A 23453-nucleotide genomic window follows, 5' to 3' on the forward strand; every position below is an offset into this window, starting at 1 on the left:
TTGGTTTCTACAAATAACTATTAAATAATCAATCTCCATAACAAAAGATTTGTAAAGTAGTTAACTTTGTTTTTTATTTATCAAATGTACAATATTTTAGAACAAAAGATGTTTTTATAACTAAAGGCACATCCTTATTTAACTTATTTATGAGCGTCTGTGTATAAACTGTCTTATTTTTATTAGAAACATATAGCTAGTGTCCACTGAGAATGAATTCCTATAATGCCCCTTAAAATTCATAATATACACAACCATTATCAACTAATGACCCATGTACAATAATTGTATGCAGTTCTAAAAAACAAGGCACAATTTGCTTTCACTTGGTTGACTCATACATAAAGTACTGTATATGAGTTGTGACACTAAGTCATGGTTAGTTTAACCATGATTGGTTAAAGGAGCCACAATAGCTATTGTTATCCATTATACTCAGCCATAAACCATGGTTTATCAAACATAAGGGCTGACTTCGAGATTACTCTAAGGCAAAATTAAACAGATGTAGCTGTGTATTCAAACGTGTGTAAGATAGATAGATAGATAGATAGATAGATAGATAGATAGATAGATAGATAGATAGATAGACAGACAGATAGATGATAGGTAGTTAGATAGATAGAGATAATATGTGTGTGTGTGCAATTTCTGTGTTACTAAATATATTATTTTGTTCTTCTGTACAAAAGACAGCCTATGTAACACTGAGGTCTGCATCCAATTTGTTTGCAACAGTGCATATCTACAGTACACCTACAGGATTTATACCTCTGAACTATAAAACATCCCTTCTGTATGGATTATTTTGCATTCTTGAAATATGAATTTACATTTTGAAGAATGTTCATTCTTCAAAACTATAGGTATGTGTGGTCCTTGATGCTCTCTAAGATTGTTTGTTTTCTTGCAAACATATTATTACCTAGGTAACATCATCAGTGCTAGAGAGGAGTGGGGTAAGCAAACCCCTCATTTCAACCCTAAGCTACAAATATTCTCCTTTATTGACCAAAACTATTGATTATCTTAGCTTCCTCATATGTATACTTTATAATATAGCTGATTTACAAATGCCTGTGCTACTCAAAAATTATAAAATAATATAATCTCTGAGTAGCACAAATAGTATTAAAATACAGGAAACCATAGAAGCCATTGTGTCCAATCTCCTGCTCCACATAGTAGCATCTACTAGAGCATCTCTTTATTTATTTGAAGATTATCATGAAGGAGAACTTGCCAATCATTGAAAGCCTACTCCATTAGCTGACAGTACATACACTAAGGAAACATCTCTCTGAATTTTCTTCCTTATAATTCCAAACTACTGCTTCTACTCCAGTTCTAATAGGCAATATTTAGTTGTCAAATGTATCTTTATATATAAAGCACCCTTTAATATCTGCTTAATAATTATCATTCAATCAGAGCCAGCAAACAGACTTAATGAGGTACCAACAATTTGAATTATTGATTCTTACTCTGCTCCCCAGAGAAATGTTTATGTATCTAATATTTTCCACTGTCAAATATTCCATGATCATAAGCTAATATATTTATTAGCCACATTTTCTAATATGTGATGTAAAAAATAAAATATACGGTTATTCCACTTACCACTGTCAGAACTGACATAATTTTCAAATAGACTGGACAGAAGTTTGTTGGAAGATTTCTGAAAAATACCCACCACAGTTTCATTGAGAGGGTCTTTATTTTTCTCAAGCCAACCAACTATGTTATAGGGCACCTAAAAGAAGCACCAAAAAGAAATTTTGAGCCAACAAACTAGAAACTAAACTACCCAATCAATTGTTCTTTTTTAATTTGACATCAATTCTATATTTAGTTTTGAGCTATGAAGTATAGGTAATCCTCAACTTACAACAGCAATGGAGCTCAACATTTCTATTGCTAAATGAGATGGTTGTTAAAGGAATTGTGCCTCATTGTAAGACCATTCTTGGCACAGTTGTTAAATGAATCACTGCCATTGTTAAGTTAGTAACATGGTTGTTAAGTGAATTTAGTTTTCCTGACTTTGCTCGTCTGAAAGTCAAAAAAGGTGATCACATGACCTCGGAATACTATAACCATCATAAATATGAGTCAGTTGCCAAGCTTCTGAATTTTAATCACATGACTATGGGGATGCTGCAACGATTCTAAGTATGAAAAATAGTCATGAGTCGCTTTTTTCAGTGCCATTGTACCTTTGAACCGTCACTAGATGAACTTTATACGGGAAAAGGTATTGTGTTTTTCTGTCTTTAAATGGTGACTAAAATATGATTGATCTTGTCTGTGGAGATTCTCATAGTCATAGTTGTCCCAAAGATGCTTTTTCAAGAGGCAACTTGGTATTTCTTTGAAGACATTTCACTTCTCATCAAGAAGCTTCTTCAGCTTTGACTGGATGGTGGAGAATGGAAGAATTTATACTCCTTGCAGACAGCTGGTCATTTGCATTCTTTTAGAGAGTTATTGAGGCCACATTGAGTTATTGAGGCCTTGAAAGAGAGGTTAAAGAGGCGATCTACAACAAAATTGAACAGCCACTCTCAACAGAGAGGGAGGGATACGACATCATCCATCTCCAGTCTACAACACAGTCCTTTCAACAGTTCCAAGGAGGCTCCACACCCATTTGCACTACTCAGGTGACCTTGAGGACACAGATAAACATCCAGGTGACCTTAACAACTTGCTAAAAGAATGCAAATGACCAACTGTCTGCAAGGAGTATAAATCCTTTCATTCCCCACCATCTTGTTAGAGCTAAAAAACTTCTTGGTTGAGAAGCGAAATGTCTTCAAAGAAAAACCAGAAAGTCCAGTTGCCTCTTGAAAAAGCACCTTTGGGATAATTGATCTTGGTAACATATCATTTCCATACATGGTTGCTGAAAAATAAAAGCTCATCTGTGTCACTTTGAGGTTAAAAAAACAAAACAAAACTTGACAATATACACCAAACTCCAGTCCTATTCAAAAATGTTGAGTGTGCTTTGTCGCCCAAAGGTTGTATATTTCTGACTGGCCTATCCAAGCATTTCTTGTACATTACATTGCATGAATTTTATCAAAATATAAAGATGAGAAGAAATAGGCATAAACTATACTAAAAGTGGTATTCTGATTCTTATTTGCTGAATTCTAAGATATACATTTCTAGTGCAAAAAGGAGACTCAAAACATTTCCACTTCAAATGCCAGCCTTTTCAAAATGCCAGTTTCTCTTTTTGCCAAAAACATTTTTTCACTCTTCTCATCTTCCAATTCCACTGTGCTTCATTGTTCCATGGCATTTAATTCCGCATAGGATATAAGTTTACAGAAAGTGATGCCACAGAAGAGAAACTTTCTATGGTGTTTCCAACTGCAAAGGAAGAGAGGGAGGGAGGGAGGGAGGAAGGGAAAGAGGGATGGAAGGAGGGTGGGATGGAGGAAGGAAGGAAGGAAGGAAGGAAGGAAGGAAGGAAGGAAGGAAGGAAGGAAGGAAGGAAGGAAGAAAGAAAGAAAGAAAGAAAGAAAGAAAGAAAAAAGAAAGAAAGAAAGAAAGAAAGAAAGAAAGAAAGAAAGAAAGAAAGAAAGAAAGAAAGAAAGAAAGAAAGAAAGAAAGAAAGAAAGAAAGGAGGACCCTACCACTCCAGCATAGTGAAGAAGTTCAAAATGTGCTTCATATTTCCTTCTTTTGTCAGGCCTTGGTTTCTGCAGATTGGGAGATTTGCCAAGGTGATTGTCATAGAGTTTGGCTTTAAAGGTCATATCTGTAGCTTTTGGAAACATGCATTCCTCTTCAAGAATAGAAAGGATGCCCAGAGGCTGTAAACAATAAAAACAGAATAATAAACAAACAATGGCAGCCTTCCCAAATTTGTCTCTTCCAGTTGTTCCACAGTTCTAAAATACTAAGCCAATACAATCAATGGGAACTGCTTTAGGAGTATGTTCTTCCAATCATACATAGTATGTTGCCAGCAATGAATGCTACTAGTACAGAACTGGGTTGTTTTTTTCATAACCATTAATCTATTATTCTTTCCATCTGCTAGAAAACTTGTTGACATAGCATGTGAAGATGTTAGATTTTATCCCAGTTTCTGACATAATATTGATGTTTTCACTTTCAAAATACTTTGATGGGCTGACATATTTGTCTCAATGAAAGAGATAGACACTAAAGCATTTTTATACTCAGATCTATATGCTTTGTGACCCATAAAACTACAAGTTGTTAGTAATGGTCTGCTAAGAATTGATCATTCTCTTTAATTCCTTTAATCCTAAATAGAAAAATCAGAATATGATAGGCATAATGTAAACACATTTAAGTACATTTAACTTGCCAACCCAAAGGTTGTGCAGGCTTGTTATGACTATTGGAAAAAAATTGACAAAGGCATAGTGCTAGTTCAACCTTTAAAATTAATTTACAGTCAGGGACTTAGAAGAATTTTAGTACCTTTTCAATTAGATCAATGCAAGCCTGTAGATCCAATCCAAAGTCAATGAATTCCCACTCAATGCCTTCCTTTTTGTACTCTTCTTGCTCCAAGACAAACATGTGATGATTGAAAAATTGTTGCAATTTTTCATTTGTGAAATTAATGCAAAGTTGTTCAAAACTGTTATACTTCAGGAAGGCAAAGAGAGAGAGGGGGAGGGAGAGAGAGAGAGAGAACAAATTGTTTAGAATCAAACAGAGTAACTAAGACAAAATATCTGTATGGCTTGTTGGTAAAATTTGAATTTCTTTATATATCAGGTCTGTTTTAATATGCCTAAATATTGTAGCCATTTTTTTTAAACAGCTAGAATCATTTATTTAATTAACAAAGTCTGCTAAGCATGTCTGCTAAACATGTTCAGGCATGTTTCACAAAGATATGAACCAAAGTCATCCTTGTCCCACTAATATTAATTTTACATTAGATCAGTGATTCCAGGAAGCAATCAAGATTTTAATATTAGTTGCATTTCTAGTTTTCCAAGGTGCTAGTCAAGCTTCACCAATCTGATGCTTTCTAGTAATGTTGGGCTTTAAACATAACACTAAGTCATCACAATGGATATTATGAGTGCTTAAGTCTAATACAACTGGAAGGCATGGTTTATGAAGATTCCTGAAAACTATTTTAACAAAGAAATCTTCTGACTAGTTATTGCCTAATAAGTGGGGTAGACTATATAACACTTTTAATAAAATTTTACAAACAAAACACTTGGTTAAAGTCTGCTAACTTAAATTAACTTTCTCTTTTGTGGACATTTTTGGTTTCAATTACTCACATCAAAGATCTCAAAGCCAGCAATGTCTAATACTCCAATGAAGAATTGTCTTGGTAATTTAGTGTCCAAAGTCTTATTTATGCGAGTAACAAGCCACTTGAACATTCTATCGTATACTGCCTTAGATAAAGCTCCAACAGCATAGGTAACCTAAGGAAACATAAGAAACAATGGCTGGGTATATAGTGAAGAATGTAATGAAGTTTATTATCTGCAAGAAATATTTGTTAAAACTCATTGCTTCTCTTTCTGCTGTGGAATAGCTTTTATTGGTGAATACACTGATAACTTAAGCTATAACAGACCCATTCTGAGAACTGTACATTATTTGCTAATCTCCCTTTTTTCTACTGCTCAGTAAAATGATTAAAATGTCAATAAATGAACTGTATGGCATGGCATCAATATATATGGAATATTACCTTGGTTTACTAGGACTGTGAATGCTTTGAAATGATTCAAGAGTGCTTTATACTGTACATCTTTGCTATTGCTTATAGCAACCTGTGTTTTATGAGCCTGAAAAAGGATCCTTCTATTTGGGTGCATTTAAGAATCACATTCACTTTAATGAGTAAAGTGCCTTAAAACAACCACATATTTTTTTCAGATTCACTTTGAAAAAAAATATTGAACTGCCACAAAGTAATTTTGCTTCCTTGTGCCCACACTATATATTTCTTTCCTGAATTGAAATTTGCATTAAAATATGCTCCATAGTTTATTGTTCTTTAGAGTTAGGCAGCCTTGAGTGTTGTGCAGTATTCCTGTTCAGAATGATAGGAATTTGCAGTCTTAGTTCTACCACTCAATGTTTGGTGTACAGTTGGAAGCAGTAGATTTGTAAGCTTCCACAGAAGGATTCTTAGATGGTGGAACCAAAGTATCCATCAAAGATTTATTTTTTTCATTGTGACTAGCTTATACTAAGGTTCTGCAGTTATGGAGAGAAACATAGATTTGCCTAAAGTTTTATAACACTTTGACAAATTTCATACGAACCTTGTTGAAACCTGAAATCGTATAATAAATCCTGTCCATTTAGCTTGATCGTGATCATTGAGCACTATGATATTCAAGTGCTGACTGGATCATTCAAAAGCCATAGTTATGGTATGGGAAATACTGGACAATTGTAGCAGTAGGAATAAAAATACAAATATTTGTAATAATACTTCTGTTTACAGAAGAATCAACTGAATATGACAGAGGTGTCTTGATGGATTATGTGGTTTAAGGATTTCTCACCTGTTCTACACTTTGGCCTTTAGTGACATACTCATTTCCAACTTTCACTCTTGGATGCACCAAACCCTTAAGCATATCAGAAGAGTTAACTCCCATTAGATAAGCAGCCTTGTCAGCACCTGAAAAAAACAGCATTTCAATAGGTAAAATAGGAGAAGGAAGGGTATTGGATATGTCTGCGGCCTTATTTGTAAAAGTAATAAAGGCAGGATCCAAATTTTAAAAATATTTTTTTTAGTTTAGATTGATTTTTCAGATATAGCTTGTTTGTTTTCTATAACATATTCTAGAAGAGAATTCCAAAGTAGAGGAATAATATGAAGTGTATGATACAAGCAGGTATTAACCATAATACAACAACTAGCTCAGCTGATAATCATTGTGAGCTAAAATTATATTTAATGTAAAACATCTAGTAGGATAAAATACTTACGTCATATGTTTTTCCTAAAGCTACTTTAGGTTTATCATGGATCCAATACTAATACTTTGAAGTCTAGTTATTGTTATGTTGACGTTTATTTACCTCAACAGAAAAAATCTTGACACTTGGCAGAACATACACTTGTCAGCATTACAGCTCAGAAAATGTATAATCTCAGTTACACAGAAATGATAATGCGGAGGCCAAGAAGATGGGCCTGATCAACAGTGCTTGCAGAAAAAGAAAATTAACTGATGGTAGAGTAGCTGAAATTCTAGCTGTGTTATAATTATGATTATTTCAAAATATGGTGTTTTTCTACCTAGATCCACTCAAGGTGGAGAACAATAAAACAGAAGAAGAAAATGAAAAATGAATAAGCAGTTCATATACAGTAGCACTTTTGGAGAATAGAAATATATTTATTTTAATTACTGAAGCAATATTTGCAATTGTCAGGTATATCAAAAGATGACACATTGAACAAGATTTAATTTAAAAAAAAATACAGATGTAAGCCATAGTTACATGAACAGAAATAATAAGAAAAATCATCTAATGCAAAGCAATGTTGTAACTGTTTATTCTTATTCTAATTGAGACATTAGTGGAAATTTGAGGGGGGGAATTATTCAGGTTCAAATCTTATTATATGAGAAACACGGTAATAAACTTGTAAGCAAGAGCTGGTGGGACCACAAAACAAAGTAATAGAAAATTAAAAAGCTAAAATGCTCTGGGACAATAAAATTCAGGCAGACAAGCACCTGTTACATAACACCCCAGACTTAACAATTGCTGACAAAAAAAAACACAACTGGATAGAAGACATTGCTGACAGAAGAGAAAAGAAAGAACTAGGAAAAAAAATTGCAAAATATAACAATATAATATAAACACCTGCATATAAAGTAGAATAACCATTGCAAAAGAAAGCAAAGGTAGGGTTCAAAGAGTGAGGTATTGCAAAACTGACTGGGAAACTGTCATGGAATGTTGCCAATGAAGATCATGTGACTGCAGTAGCAGTACCACAGCAACCAATAGCACTGAAGCAGCCACAACTTCTCCAAACATGTGGATTCTTGAAAATCATGGGCCCCAGATTTTGGACACATTCTGTATGTCCTAAGATGCACCATTTTTCCCAGTTAAAGGTGAGAGTTTTAGTTATATATAGACAGATTTCCCTAAAGTCACAAGGAGTCCATTTCAGTTCAAAGGCAAGAGAAAAGGAAAGTGAGAGATATTTTTCAAAGGTGTTGATTCTTAATTAGACCTGACAGCTGCTCTATTTGCACCCCCTCAGTAACTTTTCAAAATTTAATCCAAAGAACCATACAGCCCTAATTTAATTACCTGCCATCTGTTCCATTAAAGTTGACCTAGGAGAAGTCATATTGAGGACTACACCGAAGCTTTTGGGGACCACATGCATCTTTAGACCTCTCACCATAGGTAATTAATTAGTGTGATCTGATCACCTGCATGCCTAGAAGTTCTTTCATGACACTGAGAAACAGATTTCTCAGAAAGAATTCAATGTGTATTCTATTGAATACAAGGTGATTTTTGCAGGTATTACTCTGAAAATGTAGATAATGGGCACAATAAGATCATAATTTAGACTATTGTCTGGAAGACATTATCATGTAAAAATTAGCTACTGATTGGGGGCAATAGCTGATTCTGAAGTGATTACAGAACAAACTACCTATCGAGTATGAATAGAGTATTGTCTTCACAGATTCTGCATATTTTACATGGGTAATTATGTCTTGTAAAAAGTGAATGTGAGCAAAACAGCATGGTTTGTATCATGTACACTTTGTATGCGTAATTTGTAAAATCAGCTTCAATATATGGCACAAGAGAATCAACCAAAGGCTTCACAGAACATACGCCTTGCCTTGGAGGAGACCCTATTGTATAGTAATGTTGGAGAATGATGAGTAAAGGTAAATGATGGGTAAGGCAACACTCACAAAAACTACTTATTACTTTTTTTCTAATTAAGGAATGATTGGAATCTTAGAATATTTTGAATTGGGAGTGTGAGGAGTTAAGTGTGGGAATCTTAATCTCTGTTAAGTGCTCAGCAAACAGTGAGAAAATTATTCAGGGCACTTTTTATGTAATTAATGTTCAGTCTTTGAAAGCTATGCTGTTTTCTTTCCCGGGCATCATACATCAATCCACTCCCATGGACCATATGTTCAGATTGTGTCCAACTGCAGCATACTGATCTATAGACAGAATCCCACAAAGAAGTTTGATTTCTATGTGGGAATAATATTAGGGGGGAAAAACAACAGTAATATTACAAAACAAGAAAAGGAATGCTGTTGGTAAATAAGAAAGAAAATACTTACTCTCTGTGCCATCAGCTTCTGCCTGCTCTTCCCTGGGTCTCTGTTTAAATTTCATGTCTCCAAAGTGCAAAATTGCACCAGTGAGTTTGTAGGCACCGTATTTTTCTTCCGCAACAAAACCCAAAATATCCATGGCTTGCTGTTAAAAATTTTAAAAAGAAAAAAAAACATGCTTTCGTTATTTGTTTCCTGAGTTACATGCCGCTTTGTTTTCCAAAATTTCCTTAGAGCACTCCTGGTGTTACTGTGTTTCTTCTGGTATTAAAAATTCAAGCTGAAACTGTTGGAAAAGTCTTATTCATGTTCTATTTCCTGATGCTGATGGAACAGTTAGTAACATTAAGAGCACATTATGGGATTTGGAAAATACATTTAAAAGAAGCATATCATTTAACAAAATGCTTTGGAAAAGACAATTAGGCAAATTCTAGGGGGAGCACAGTGCTCACATTGGGAAACAGATTCCCTAAATACATTCTGGATATATATTTATTAAAATATTTTAATATTGATAACTTAAATAGCTTTAAAATGAGGTTGGATAAATGTATCTAAGACAGGTTTATCACAGGCTATTTGTCTTGTACTTTCAGTATTATCTTCACACTGCTGAGGGCAGCATGCCTTCAAATATCCATTTCAAGGCAATAACAGGAAACTGCTATGTTTCCATCTCTTGTTTGCAAACACTGGCTGGCTAACCAGTGTAAGAATCAAAATTCTGATCTTTGAAGGGTGTTAATCTGATCCAGCAGAACTACATTTTTACCTCAATTTATGAAAGTCAATAAATCCTACCCCTGATAGGTAAAGACTGCAACGACAACACCATTAAAGCCAACATCTTTAACACATTCTTTGCCTCAGAATGTATTTAGGGAATCTGTAAACAGCAATGGATTATGCCCAGTATTTCCTAGCCGAACCACAGAAAACTACAATGATCTAATACATATCGATTTTACAGAAGACAATGTTGAAAAAGCACTACACAATCTAAAACCATCTCTATCTATTGGACCGGATAGAATATGTGCCTACTTCTTAAAAAAGCTATCCACTTCCATAGCAGAACCTCTAAGCATAATCTTGGAAAAATCTTTCAGGACCAGCTCCTTGCCTAACCTATGGTCACAAGCCACAGTCATCCCCATCTTCAAAAAGGGAGACCTCAGTCTAGTTGAAAATTACAGACCAATCTCCTTATGCTGCGTAACCTGTAAAGTCATGGAATCAATTATTAACCAATCCATTATCCTCCACTTAGAGACAAACAACCTACTCTTTAATAAACGATTTGGTTTCAGAAAAAAAACTATCCTGTAATCTGCAACTCTTACACTGTAAAAACATATGGACTACACAACTTGATCAGGGCAAAACAATAGACGCAATCTACATAGACTTCTGTAAAGCCTTTGATTCAGTGGTACATGACAAACTACTCCTAAAACTAAAATCTTGTGGTATCTCTGGACAACTGCATAACTGGATAGAAGCATTCCTGTCAAACAGACAACAAATGGTCAAAATTGGGAGTGTCCTATCAAATTCTGTACCTGTCAATAGTGGTGTTCCCCAAGGCAGTGTTCTAGAACCAACTCTCTTCATACTCTATATAAATGACCTCTGTGATCATATTAAGAGCAACTGCATTTTCTTTGCTGATGATGTAAAGCTGTTCAATACCACAGACAATACTACTACCCTTCAAAAAGATCTTGACTATGTATCAGAATGGTCAAACAAATGGCAACTTCAAATCTCAACAAATAAATGCTCTATTTTACATATTGGCAAAAAAATCAGAAAATAAAATACAAGCTGAATAGTCAAGACCTTGTTGATGATCCAGGCTCTGTAAAGGACCTTGGAGTACTCATCTCAAATGATCTAAGTGCTAGAGTCCACTGTAACTACATAGCCAAAAAGGCATTAAGAGTTGTTAACCTAATCCTATGTACCTTTTTCTCTGGTAATATCACACTACTAACTAGAGCATATAAAACATTTGCTAGACCAATACTCAAATACAGCTCATCAGTCTGGAACCCACATTACGTATCTGATATTAACACAGTTGAGAAAGTCCAGAAATATTTCACAAGAAGAGTTCTCCACTCCTCTACTCGTTGTAGAATACCTTATGCCACCAGACTTGAAATTCTAGACCTAGAAAATCTTGAATTACGCTGTCTTCGGTCTGATCTAAATATGATATATAAAATCATACATTGCAATGACTTATCTGTCAATGAATATTTCAGCTTCAACCATAACAACACAAGAGCACACAATAGATACAAACTCAAGGTTAACCGCACCAAATTTGATTGCAGGAAATACAACTTCAGCAACAGAGTGGTCAATGTTTAGAATACTCTACCTGACTCTGTGGTTTCTTCCCCAAACCCCAAAAACTTTAACCTTAGACTGTCTACTAGTGACTTCACCCCTTTCCTAAGAGGTCTGTAGGGGGCATGCATAAGCGCACCAACGTGCCTACCGTCCCTGTCCTATTGTTTCTTTTATTTTTCTTCTATGTACCCATTTCATGTATTCATAACTATGTATATTCTTATACCTATTATCTAGTAAGCGATTGACAAATCAAAATAAATCAAAATAAATAAAATAAAAAGATAGCATGGGTTTATTTGTACAGTCCTGTTCTAAAATAATGTAAAGGAAGGCTAAGAATGACTCACTGTTAAGACCATTTTGCATACTAAAAATTGCCCCGACTTTTGATGTATTGATCCTGGATTCATTGCATATTTATTGTCAGCAATCCTGTTGAGTAGGACAATTTATATGGATTGGTTTGAACTGACTCAAATAAGGAAATTGCTGTTGTTCTTACTGAGCAGCTTATGCCCTTTTGTACTTTAATAAAAAAACAAGTCTTACATCAGTTGCCATCAGCTCTTCCCCATCATCTAAATTATCCACAGTAACAACACCTTGTGAACAGATGTGGTAGTCATATGGATTTGTTGACACCAATAGCATATCTGCAAATGAGGAAAAGATAAAACTGTTTATTCTCTCAAGATCTGGGCTCCTATTAAGTTAAAATACAGTATAGCACAAGTGCAATTCATACAGCTTATTCAAAGTTGCTGGGAAATTAGATCTACACAAATGTGTACAATTCTATTTTTAAATTATATCACTACGGAACCCTGCATATATCTACACAGAAATATGTTCCACCAATTCAATGGGATTTATCCCCCATAAGAATAAAACAATGCAGTCCAACAGTATTAGTGCCAAACAAAAGAGACTTCAGTTGAAAAAAATATAAACCCACACTTGATCACTATAAAACGGCTTATTCCACTTCTTTGCTTATATTAACCAGGTTCCTATACAGAACTTTCGTTGACATTCCTAGTCCTTCAGAAAGAGATTAATCTAACATAATAGTGATAACATGAACACATTTTCAGCAGGATTAAAAAGATCTTGAATTCCAAGCCATTCTGAAACTATAAATTGACTTTATTTTATTTTTTATTGTATTTGCCTGGATAATCAAGTCTCTCTGAATAGTTCCATCTAATGACGCATTCTTATGCTTATGCAATTAACTCCACATGATCAATAGACTCATATCCTACACCCTGCTTAGCTTTTCAGTCAAATAGCATAGGCAGATGTGCTTGCTGATCCTAATTCTGCTACAAATAATAAAAGGCAAAGACATTTACACAGCTTCTCATATTTCAAAAGCCCATCAAAATTGTGTTCAATTGATTTTAATGTTTTGATGTTATGTGGAGAAGCAATGTAATTTCAAATGTCCAAATTGGGGCAAGAAGCATATCACCCCCTTCTCCCCCCCCCACAAAAAAATTAGGACAAAAGGATTATTTCACAAATTTATTAAGATATTAGAAAATGTGGTCAACAACTAGAACCTCTTACAAAAGTATTACTTCTAATAAATTCTCTGCCATTTCACACATGCAGCTGTGCAGACTGTGAATAATCGACTGTAATAGTAAAACTGTTGTGTGGACAGCAGCTTATCCATACAACAATCATGGTCAGTAAGTATAGCATAAGAATAAATTAACCATGGAAGGTACATTTTCACAGTGGAATATTTCCATCCAAATCCTGTTAGCCGAAAATCATTTTGAAACAGTTCCTCTAATCTACCTTAATTAGGCCATAGCAAAGGCTAACTGGTTAAGGATTTAGCAGATGGTCCACTCAGCCTGGATGACAAGAACAAAAATGAGATTATTACTGCTTTTGCCAAGCAGAAATTTAGGACATGTATAAAGGGAAGCTTTGCCCATATTACACGAAGCACTAGCAATCAATGGTCTTGTGTAATAACAGATGTAGTCCCATAAAAATACAGATATAAGTAAAAAAAAGTGGATAGAAAGGAACATCCTCTCAAATTATATGAAGTATTTATTATCAGTATGATAGTTTTGCTCTCTGTTCATCCCGAATTATATGCAGAATCCCAATACAAGACATCAATTGGGGTACATAAGAATTCATTTTCATGCTGTTAGAATCCATACAGACAGTATTGTCTACCTTCTCCAGTAGTGGAATTCTAGGATTTCACTGTGTGTGCAATCTTCTACTCTAAACACAAATTATACATAGAAACTTAGTTCTTTTCTTCTATACACATATGGTGTTATTTAACATGAGCTCCATATGTGCTATTTTAAAGTGCTTGATAAAGTAACATTCTGCAGACTAAGAGTCTGTGGGTTAATATGGCCAATAATGAGATAAAATAATCATTTTAAATCAATAACTATAAATTAATGTTAGCATTATTTCAATAGATTGTTGATTGCTCTTTATTTTAAAGATAGAAAATTGTCATTTTAATTATTCAAAGTTTTCCAGATTATCTGTTTACTTTTTATTGCCATTATTTAATTGAAATGGCTGTTATTTCACATTTTTCTTTCTTAGTTCCTCTATCCATTCACATTCAGATAAGTTTTACCTCATGCACACAAAGCATGTTTATAACATGCACACAAAGCATGGTTTTCCTTTTTATTACCTTGTAACTCTGCTTTCTTTCCTGACAAGATTTGATAGAAGACGTGATAGTCTCTTTCACCTGGTTGTTGAAAAATAACTCGGGATTTCTCTAAAAGATCTAGTTGGAGAGTGAAGAATTAAACTGAAAAATAGGTTGAAAGTTTTATGTGAAATATAAAGCCTATAGTTATAACAAACAGTATGCTACTTACAGATTTCAATATCAGCAGATGATAGCTTGCCTGTAGTCCCAAAATGGATTCTGATGAATTTACCCTATTGTACAAAATTTTAAAACATGTGAAAATGATAATATATACGACCAATAGTAGTTTAACAATTACTATAAGCTTGCTTTGATAACAGCGTTGTTTGGATGTTAAGATAAATCTTTGGCTGATTCAAACATTACGCTATACCTTGGTTTATTTAATCATTGCTTATTGCATACATCACAATAGTTTATTTAGAGTAAGTGATAAGATATAATTTATATTCAATAGTTTCTCAATTTCATTTTTAAGTTTTATTAATGGTGGAAGATTTAGGACAAATTGTTCATCCAATATATAACTAAAGAAACATGACTCCTTGGAAGGATGAATCTTCATTCAAGGAAGTCATGGTGACGATGGCTAGAAAAAGAGTTTGCCGTGCATGTTCCCAAACTATACTCAGAGATCTTGATAAAACAATCTCCAGGACCCCTGACACATTACAATCAAGAATATTGAGCATCAGCAGGATGCTCAATATTACTATGCCCCATTATATCTTCTCACAGTCATTGAATATGATTCCCTTTTTGTTTTTAGATAAAATATATGCATGTTTCTCCAGCAGTCATTGTAAAATAGCCTGAAACATATCCATGATTATCTTATTTTTGGTTGAGATTTCGTTGAACATGAAACTCATGCAATGTTCCAATGACTGTGCAACCTCCTTCCTTGCAACTTATTAATAGAAAATAGCAAACATATCATTCCTTGTCCTGCACTATCATTAGATATAGAAAAACTTCACATACAAAAAAGCAAGTTACATTGCTATAGGGATTAGCTAGATTCGTTGATTTTTAAAAGATCCAGAAGAATAGAGCATCTAGAATATATTTGACATATTGTTGTCAGGAAAACCAAATAAGCATGGAAGTTACTAGGAGTCAAGCTCAACTCTAGAAAAAATTACATTTTTTTCCAAAACAAAACTGTGACAACAACCAAGTCTATGGTCATTCCCTGAAGTGTTGCGAAGCACTGGTTTGGAACTATTCTAAGTCAATAAACTTTCTAAAACAGCTTGATACTCTACGACTGGTATACATGGAGCCTGCTTGTTTAGGACTGCTTAAGAAAATGTGATATTTAGATATCTGTGCAAAGATATGCACATTTTATTCTAAATTCTTCTCCTGGAAAGACACACAATTTATATACAGTATATACAAACAGAGACTTAAAATACATTATCAGTTTACAACAGCATAGATATTTTTCAAGCGTCTGGAACTTCAGCCTTTTTTTTAAATGTGTGAATTTGGGGTCTAGTGTGGTTTCTGCAGCTTTGCAGCCATAATTACAACAAATACTTCCTTTGGTTTTATTGCAATCAGCTTACTTTTGCTGAATCCCTTACAGAATATTACATAGGACTCATATGTTTCACATATATAAAACTGTACTCTACTTGTTTTATCAGTAAAAAATCTATTTGTTATTTTATTTATTTATAAACTTTAGATGGTCCTGCTGTTTTTGCAATCCAGAATACTGTATGAATACTGCATATTCTGGGCAGCAGGTTATATCCCACTACTACTGCTAATTGATCTAGAAAAACTACCTGCATACCTAATTTTTCACATGTTGTCCATCTTTCTAATTTAGTATGGCTACTAGACATAGACTACAAAGATTCAAAGGATGATAAGGCTTTTGCAATCCAAATCTGATGACCTTATAATTTATAGCTTTCCCTGTGTTATAATAATATCAAAATTCATATTACTCACTAATAAAAAGGAAGATACTTGCAACACATGTGGAAGTCCCTTCTTGTTTCCAGTGAAAAATAATGATTTTACTGGAAAATAATCCAAATGGCCAAGTATTTCAATGAAAAATGAGGTCTTCATTTAATAAACATCAAAACTAATTTAAGATTGGGACCATTAATAGATATAAGAAGTGTATTCGGTTGGGAGTGAATACATGTTAGAGGAAGGCAGCAAAATATGGATAGTATCCTTCTCTATCCACAAGTTCATTAAACTATCTTGTATTCTTCAGGTTCCCTAGCCAGCTTGGTCAAGGATAACCAATTCTAAAATTGTTGTCCACACACCAATGTAAGATATCAGTTTGAAGACGTTTCCTTTGGACTACCTTCAGACTTCTCAGATAAGTACAAAATGTAAGCATGTAAGCAGTATGTTTAGGAACTTTGCAAAAAAACCAAAGTAAACACTTCATGCCAAGAATGTATAAATGGTCTAATATATTTAATTCTGAGAGGGCAAATGGCATTATCAGATATTTCCCTATTACACCTTTATTAATGGTAAACAAAGATGATTAGGGGACTGGAGGCTAAAACATATAAATAACGGTTTCTGGAATTGGGTATGTCTAGTTTAATAAATAAATAAAAAAAGACTAGGAGTGACATGATAGCAGTGTTCCAATATCTAAAGGGTAGCCACAAAGAAGAGAGAGTCAACCTATTCTCCAAAGCACCTGAGGGCAGGACAAGAAGCAATGAATAGAAACTAATCAAGGAGAGAAGCAACTCAGAACTAAGGAGAAATTTCCCAACAGTTAGAACAATTAATCAGTGGAACAACTTGCCTCCAGAAGTTGTGGATGCTCCAACACTGGAAATTTTTAAGAAGAGATTGGACAACCATTTGTCTGAAAAGGTATAGGGTTTCCTGCCTGATCATGGGATTGGACTTGAAGGTCTCTTCCAACTCTGTTTTTCTGTTCTGTTCTGTTCTAATGTGACAGTATTTTATAACTACATAAGCAATAGTGATTAAGGATATAGATAGCATCACATTCAGTGGTGTCTACCATAACTTCTAGCAAATTAACATTTGAGTTGGAAAATCAATTGGACAGAGGTTGCTTAGCCCTTAAAGCATAGAATTTGTGGGAGGGCCAACTCCATATACTTAAACTCTGTGGTTCTAGGGTGTGTTTCTGATTAAACAGTATATCCTCCAAGCACGTGAGAGTATTGGCAGTGGTAAGATGAAAGATAGAGCACAGAAAGGGAAGAATATTGCCAAAGGAAATGATTCCCTATGCGGGAACCAGAAACTTTTAGTACTATGTTCTGATTTAGGATAATTATCACAGATTTGAGTGGTGTAGTGGCCTCACACTTAGGAGGTTGAGAGTTCAATCCTAGGTATCAACAGATGTTTCTTTATCAGGGCACAAAGAGCAAATATCTGCTGCGAACTCTATGTAGGCATAAGGGAAGGAATCCAGCCAGTAAACGCTCAGTTCCATTCAGTTGCTTCAACTCCATTTTCGTAAAAGGGATTACAGGTTCATAAAAAGAAAAAAAAAATCATTGGCTGGATTTGATGAGGCTAGAAAAGTTCTTGTATAAAATTATTGACCTGAATTCCCTCTGGGCCATTTCTAAACACCATTTTTTCTGCCATGTTTATAGCAGGAAAACCTGAATAAATCTTGTCCTGTTTGCTTATGCTTTAGCTTGCCAAGTTGTTGCTAAAATCCCAAGACGGTACAATTTCTATGCCAAATGTTGTAATAAGTAACAGCAGAACAGCTGTTGACATTACTTGTAAAAAGAACCATCCAATAACTTAATCAAGGAATACAGTCCTATTAAAAAACTGATTTAAATGTAATTCAATTTCTGCTTTTATTTTATGAACATAATAATGCAAGATGGTAATGTTCCATAGTTAGAAATGCTACTTACAAAACGTGAAGAGTTGTCATTTCTCAAAGTTTTGGCATTCCCAAAAGCTTCCAAAGCTGGGTTGGCTTGGATGATTTGATCTTCCAGGGTTCCCTTACAATGCAAAAAAATTAAGTACCTTTAGAATGTAACCATATACCCAATTTCTGGCTTCATCTTGATAAACCAGAAGAATGCAACACTATGCAAAGAATATACAAAAGTCCAGATATTCAGACAGAACAATTAAATCAGGGTTAAGATGTGGACAGAACTGCAGAATAGCTTTCACATGGACAATTGCTAATCCTTTATTCTGGAAGCTCAAGGAAGTTGACATAGGAGATCTTTCTCCCATTTCATATTCACAACCTGTTTGGATGGAGTGAAAATGACTGTCCCAAGGTCAGCCAGTGAATTCTATGATGAAGAAGCTGAAATTTCTGTACTTGGTCAGATGTCCTCTATTATATTGGCTTAGCATTACAGAACAATTCCATCCTTCCCTGCACCTAAGATTATTTTTTTGTATTTATTGATTTGTTAGAATTTTTTTGCCACCCATCTCATTTCAAATGACTTTTAGTGGCTTGCTACATAACATTACATTATGTTAAACATTTGAAAATATTTAAAAAATTCCAATATAAAATGACAAGCAAAATAAAACCATTAACACAATATGGAAAAGAGGGGAGCCAGATAGTTGGGAGAGGGGATTTGGGATTAGCTTTTAATTAGTCAACCACGTCCAGTCTGAAGTTCCCCATTAGTATCCCAAGCCATCTGGCAGAATCAGGTTTTAAGGCTCTTACAAAAAGTCAGAGGACTGGGAGACAATTTAATCTCAGGAGGTAAGAGGTAATTCCTAAGAACAGGAGCCACCACAGAGACGGTTCTTCTCCTGGACCCCACCAGCCAAAGTTCCTTGACCGTCACAATTCTCAGTATGCCCGCTCTGCCGGTGCAGGGGGGCAGGACAGTCCCATTGAGGTGAGATGCTACCTCAAATAAATAATTTTAAAAAATGGAAAAAACGCAATATGGAAGGGTTGTGAATCATGTGTTCCTCTTACAGTTACTGAAGTTATAATTCAATAAATGGGTGAATGCAAACTAATACTTACATTTTGAAGCACTAACATTACAGCATACATGACTTCTAAACTTCAGAAAATGCTTGGATTAACTTTTGGTAATATAGATGACTATATGCACAGTCACTATGTGGTCACTAAGAGTTGATAACAGTTTGATAGCACAAAATCAAATGTAGGTATCTTACCCCAGTCTTGGTGGCTGGCTGCTGTTTAAAACAAAAGATAAAAACAAAATTGAAGAAGAAAACAAGAACATATATTCATCTATCAATCCATTCCAGTTGTGATTTTACTAGGTATTTGTTTTACAATTCATTTTGATACGTGACACAACATGATTTTAATTCTAAGATTCTTGTTTTTAATCAAGAAATGTTACCTAGGTATAGATTTAGTTTCTGCAGCATGGATTGATAACTATTGATTGTTTTCTCAAAACTATTAATCCTGTCCTGAACACCAAGAATCAGACCAATGCTTCAGTTACTTGTTCAACATATACCAGTTAACTTTGTTCATGTCTTGTCCCACCTGAAGGAGCTGTTTTATCCCCTGTATAATTCATGGCAAAGCATACCTATTCCACTAGGACAATACTAAAAATATATGTTGTAAAAAAACAAAACAGCAGTGTTTTTCCCCTCGGTCAGACGCATTTTATATTGCAAATTTTAACTAACTTTTATAATCATTCCTCTTTTGTCTGAAAGAGGGTATAGGAAATATCTTAGAAATTCATAGCTGCCTTGGAAAATTATCATTTTCAACACTATTTGGGAGAAGCTGAGAGAGTGTCTCTATGGAGATTCTCAGTCATCCAGGTCATGGATTTCCCAAAGGTACTTTTTCAAGAGGCAACTGGACTTACTTATTTTTCTTTGAAGACATTTAGCTTTTCATCCAAGAAGCTTTTTCAGTTCCGACTGGATAGTAGGGAATGGAAGGTTTTATATTCTTCAGTCCTTCAGTTCCTCACCATCCAGTCAGAGCTGAAGAAGCTTCTTGGATGAGAAGCAAAACGTCTTCAAAGAAAAACAAGAAGGTCCAATTGTCTCTTGAAAAAGCATGAGAAAGAGAGAAAGGGGAGAATGAGATGGAGAGAGGGAATGTTTAATATACCTATAAGCTATACCCAGGGGTGGAATTCAAATTTTTAACAACCGGTTCTGTGGGTGTGGTTTAGGTGGCTTGGGGGTCATGTGACTGGGTGGGTGTGGCTTGGTGGTCATGTTATTGGCTGGGTGTGGCCAATTCAAAATCACTCACATCGAGGCACGCATCTCCTCGCCTGGCCTCTCATGACTGTGGGGATGCTGCAACAGTCGTAAGTGGGAAAAATGGTCATAAGTCACTTTTTTCAGTGCCATTGTAACTTTGAATGGTCACTCCACACAAGCAAAGTACCAGCAAAGGAGGGGGGGAACTCCGGAGAAGTTCCTGAGACAGGAAGTCTAGTCCTGCCAAGAATGTAATAAGGGTTAATGGAGAGGCAGTTTCTGTAAGCAACACCAGAATGTTTCCTTTCTGCCTTCCTTACAGGATTAGGCCAGTAATTTGTTCTAACAACCGGTTCTCCAAACTGCTTAGAATGTTAACAACCGGTTGTAGAGAATAGGTGCGAACTGGTAGAATTCCACCCCTGACTATACCTGAATCCCAGTCATAACTATTGTAACAAAGGTACAAACTTTTAGATAGGTTAAACTCACTGGAGAAAATATTCCTGGTATTTTTATACTTGGAAGTTCTTTAAAACATCATAGGTAATTATCATGGTATTTGTGACTGGGTAGTCATTGTTTATACAAAGTAAATGTCATTTTTATTTACATTTTTTTTCCCAGGTTCACCAATTGCTGCAACAGTGGCAAAATACTGAATGACACGTTTTGTGTTCACAGTTTTGCCAGCACCGGATTCTCCACTGTAAACAAAAGAAAGATGATAGCCTTTTAATTTACAAGAAAATACGACTTGAACATTAATCTTTTTGTAATGAGACTCAGCCATCTTTCCCTTAAAAAAGGTTTCTTTCAATGAATGTTTATAGAAAAATGGGACTACCAGAATTTGGTTACAATAAACTAGATGACCTCTATGTGACTGAGAACTCTGCTGCCATCTAGTGGTTATCCCTATAATTGCAGTCCAGACATAGAACATTAAAGAAAAGAGGGAAGTTCATCCAATATTGAGGATAAGACTTTCCATAGGTAATGGTAATGATGCTAGCTCATAGCCAATATGCCATTGAATAAAAGTTGTCAATGAGCAGCATCAGGTAAAGGCTGTTGATGTGATGCTTTTAATTGGGCCCTGTAGCAAATAAGATACTAGAATAAAAGAAACTTGATCTTAATTCAGCATAGTTTTTAATATGTTCTAAAAGTACTTCTCAAACAAAATCCATTTAAATCTACAGTTCATTCATGTTGGGAAGGAATACTAGGACAATCTGTTTGAAATCTTCCAGATTTATGACTTAAGGTAATCTTGATAAAAAGCTTTCATACAAACCAAAGTTGCTTTCAGAACATAAGGGCAAAATTAACTGTATGCCAAAATGGAAAGGTTTAGCAATCAACAAAATTAGGTTTCTCTAGATGTGCATGTTCTGCTAAAAATGCTAGAAACTAGAAAAGTAATTTTTTAATATAAAGCATTTGAGAAGAGCCACTTACGTAATCAGCATTGATTGGTTCTCTCGATCTATGAGTAAGAGAAAAAAAAACATCAACAGCATTTTCTCCTCATAGATTATTATTGGGAAATGCTTATTTTTAAAATATATATTTTAGGACATTTCTTGTAAAAAAGAATTTACTACAGAGAATTCTACAGGAAAATGTATCATCCTGATCATCAATAAATAAAAATGGCTTCGGTTGCTCTAGTGCAGGGATGTCAAACTCGATTTCATTGAGGGCCACGTCAGAGTTGTGTTTGACTTTGGGGTGGGCGTGGCCAGGGTGGGTGTGGCCAGCTCAATGTTACTTGTTTAGGGGGCACCTGTGTTGCCCCGAGTGCTCTGCCAGTGAAAATGAGCTCCCGAGCTCTGTTTTCGGTTGCAACGGCGTTCTGCAACCCTCTGCCAGTGAAAACAGAGTTTGGGAGGGCCAAGCTCCATTTTTGCTGGCAGAAGCACCATGGGCTGGTCCTTCACTGTTTCTAGAGTGGCCCCATGGGCCAGATCTAAGCACCTCGTGGGCCGATTCCGGCTCTTGGGCCTTGAGTTTGACACCTCTGCTCCAGTGAATGGTAGTTGTCAGCAGCATTCACTATAATTCACTATGGTATTCTTCAGAATTTGGAAATTGGATGGCCTGTTCTGTTCCATTTGTATCCGATACTGGTGATAGTGTAGAGTACAAGTAATGTGGGGTCCCATAGAGCTTAAGGCTGTCCCTTATGTTAATGAACATTTACATGTCATCCACCACTTTGGGATGAAATATCAATATGCTGATGACACCTTGTTACACATTGCCACCTCTGACTGAGCTGGAAATTCCATTGAAATCCTGAATAGTTGTACAATTGAACTGTTCATTGTTGATGGTGCCCAGAGTCACTTCTTATGACTTAAATTATGCCAAGAGTTGCTATTCGTTTATAAATAATTAGAAAATCCAATAGCCAACAGACATAGTAGTTTGAATAGGGGCAATTCTCTCTCCAAAGCAAGTGTTTCATGACTTGAGGGGTGCTCCTAGATACTCAGTTCTTGTTCTAGCAGTTGGAATGAAACTTTGGTTATGGGTTCTTTGCCCAACTCTGACTGGTATGCTAATAATAATACTGCATTACAATAATCCAACCAAGTGGTGATGAATCCCTGATCACCATTTGGTTGGATTATTGTAATGCATTGAAGCACCTTTGAAGATGACTCAGAAGCTGCAGCTGATAGAATCTATGAGGGCCACGCTGCTGAGAGGAGAGCAGTACAGAATAACACCAGTTTTAATGTCATTGTGTTGTTTACTAGTAGGTTTCCAGTAGGTCAGCTCAAAGTGCTACTTTTACCTTCAAAACTTCAAAT

The 23453-nt window shown here is 35.2% G+C and overlaps 1 protein-coding gene across 1 annotated transcript in view; it reads right to left on the reverse strand.

Moving 5' to 3' along the window:
• Window positions 1–23453, reverse strand: part of MYH15 (myosin heavy chain 15) — a 90549-nt gene that overhangs the window by 60366 nt on the left and 6730 nt on the right. Inside the window, exons 5-17 of the mRNA XM_087966535.1 lie at window positions 22093–22120; window positions 21242–21335; window positions 19597–19617; window positions 18333–18425; window positions 14585–14648; window positions 14392–14490; window positions 12249–12352; window positions 9339–9477; window positions 6543–6661; window positions 5295–5444; window positions 4468–4638; window positions 3648–3827; window positions 1621–1753 (exon numbers count right to left, since the gene is read on the reverse strand). Coding sequence (XP_087822661.1) covers window positions 1621–1753; window positions 3648–3827; window positions 4468–4638; window positions 5295–5444; window positions 6543–6661; window positions 9339–9477; window positions 12249–12352; window positions 14392–14490; window positions 14585–14648; window positions 18333–18425; window positions 19597–19617; window positions 21242–21335; window positions 22093–22120 — 1395 coding nt within the window. The remainder of the gene's footprint in view (window positions 1–1620; window positions 1754–3647; window positions 3828–4467; window positions 4639–5294; window positions 5445–6542; window positions 6662–9338; window positions 9478–12248; window positions 12353–14391; window positions 14491–14584; window positions 14649–18332; window positions 18426–19596; window positions 19618–21241; window positions 21336–22092; window positions 22121–23453) is intronic.

The sequence above is a fragment of the Notechis scutatus genome, chromosome 5, assembly GCF_049901735.1.
Source record: "Notechis scutatus isolate UNSWTSFEM ecotype Mainland chromosome 5, rNotScu1.2, whole genome shotgun sequence".
Lineage (NCBI taxonomy): Eukaryota > Metazoa > Chordata > Lepidosauria > Squamata > Elapidae > Notechis > Notechis scutatus.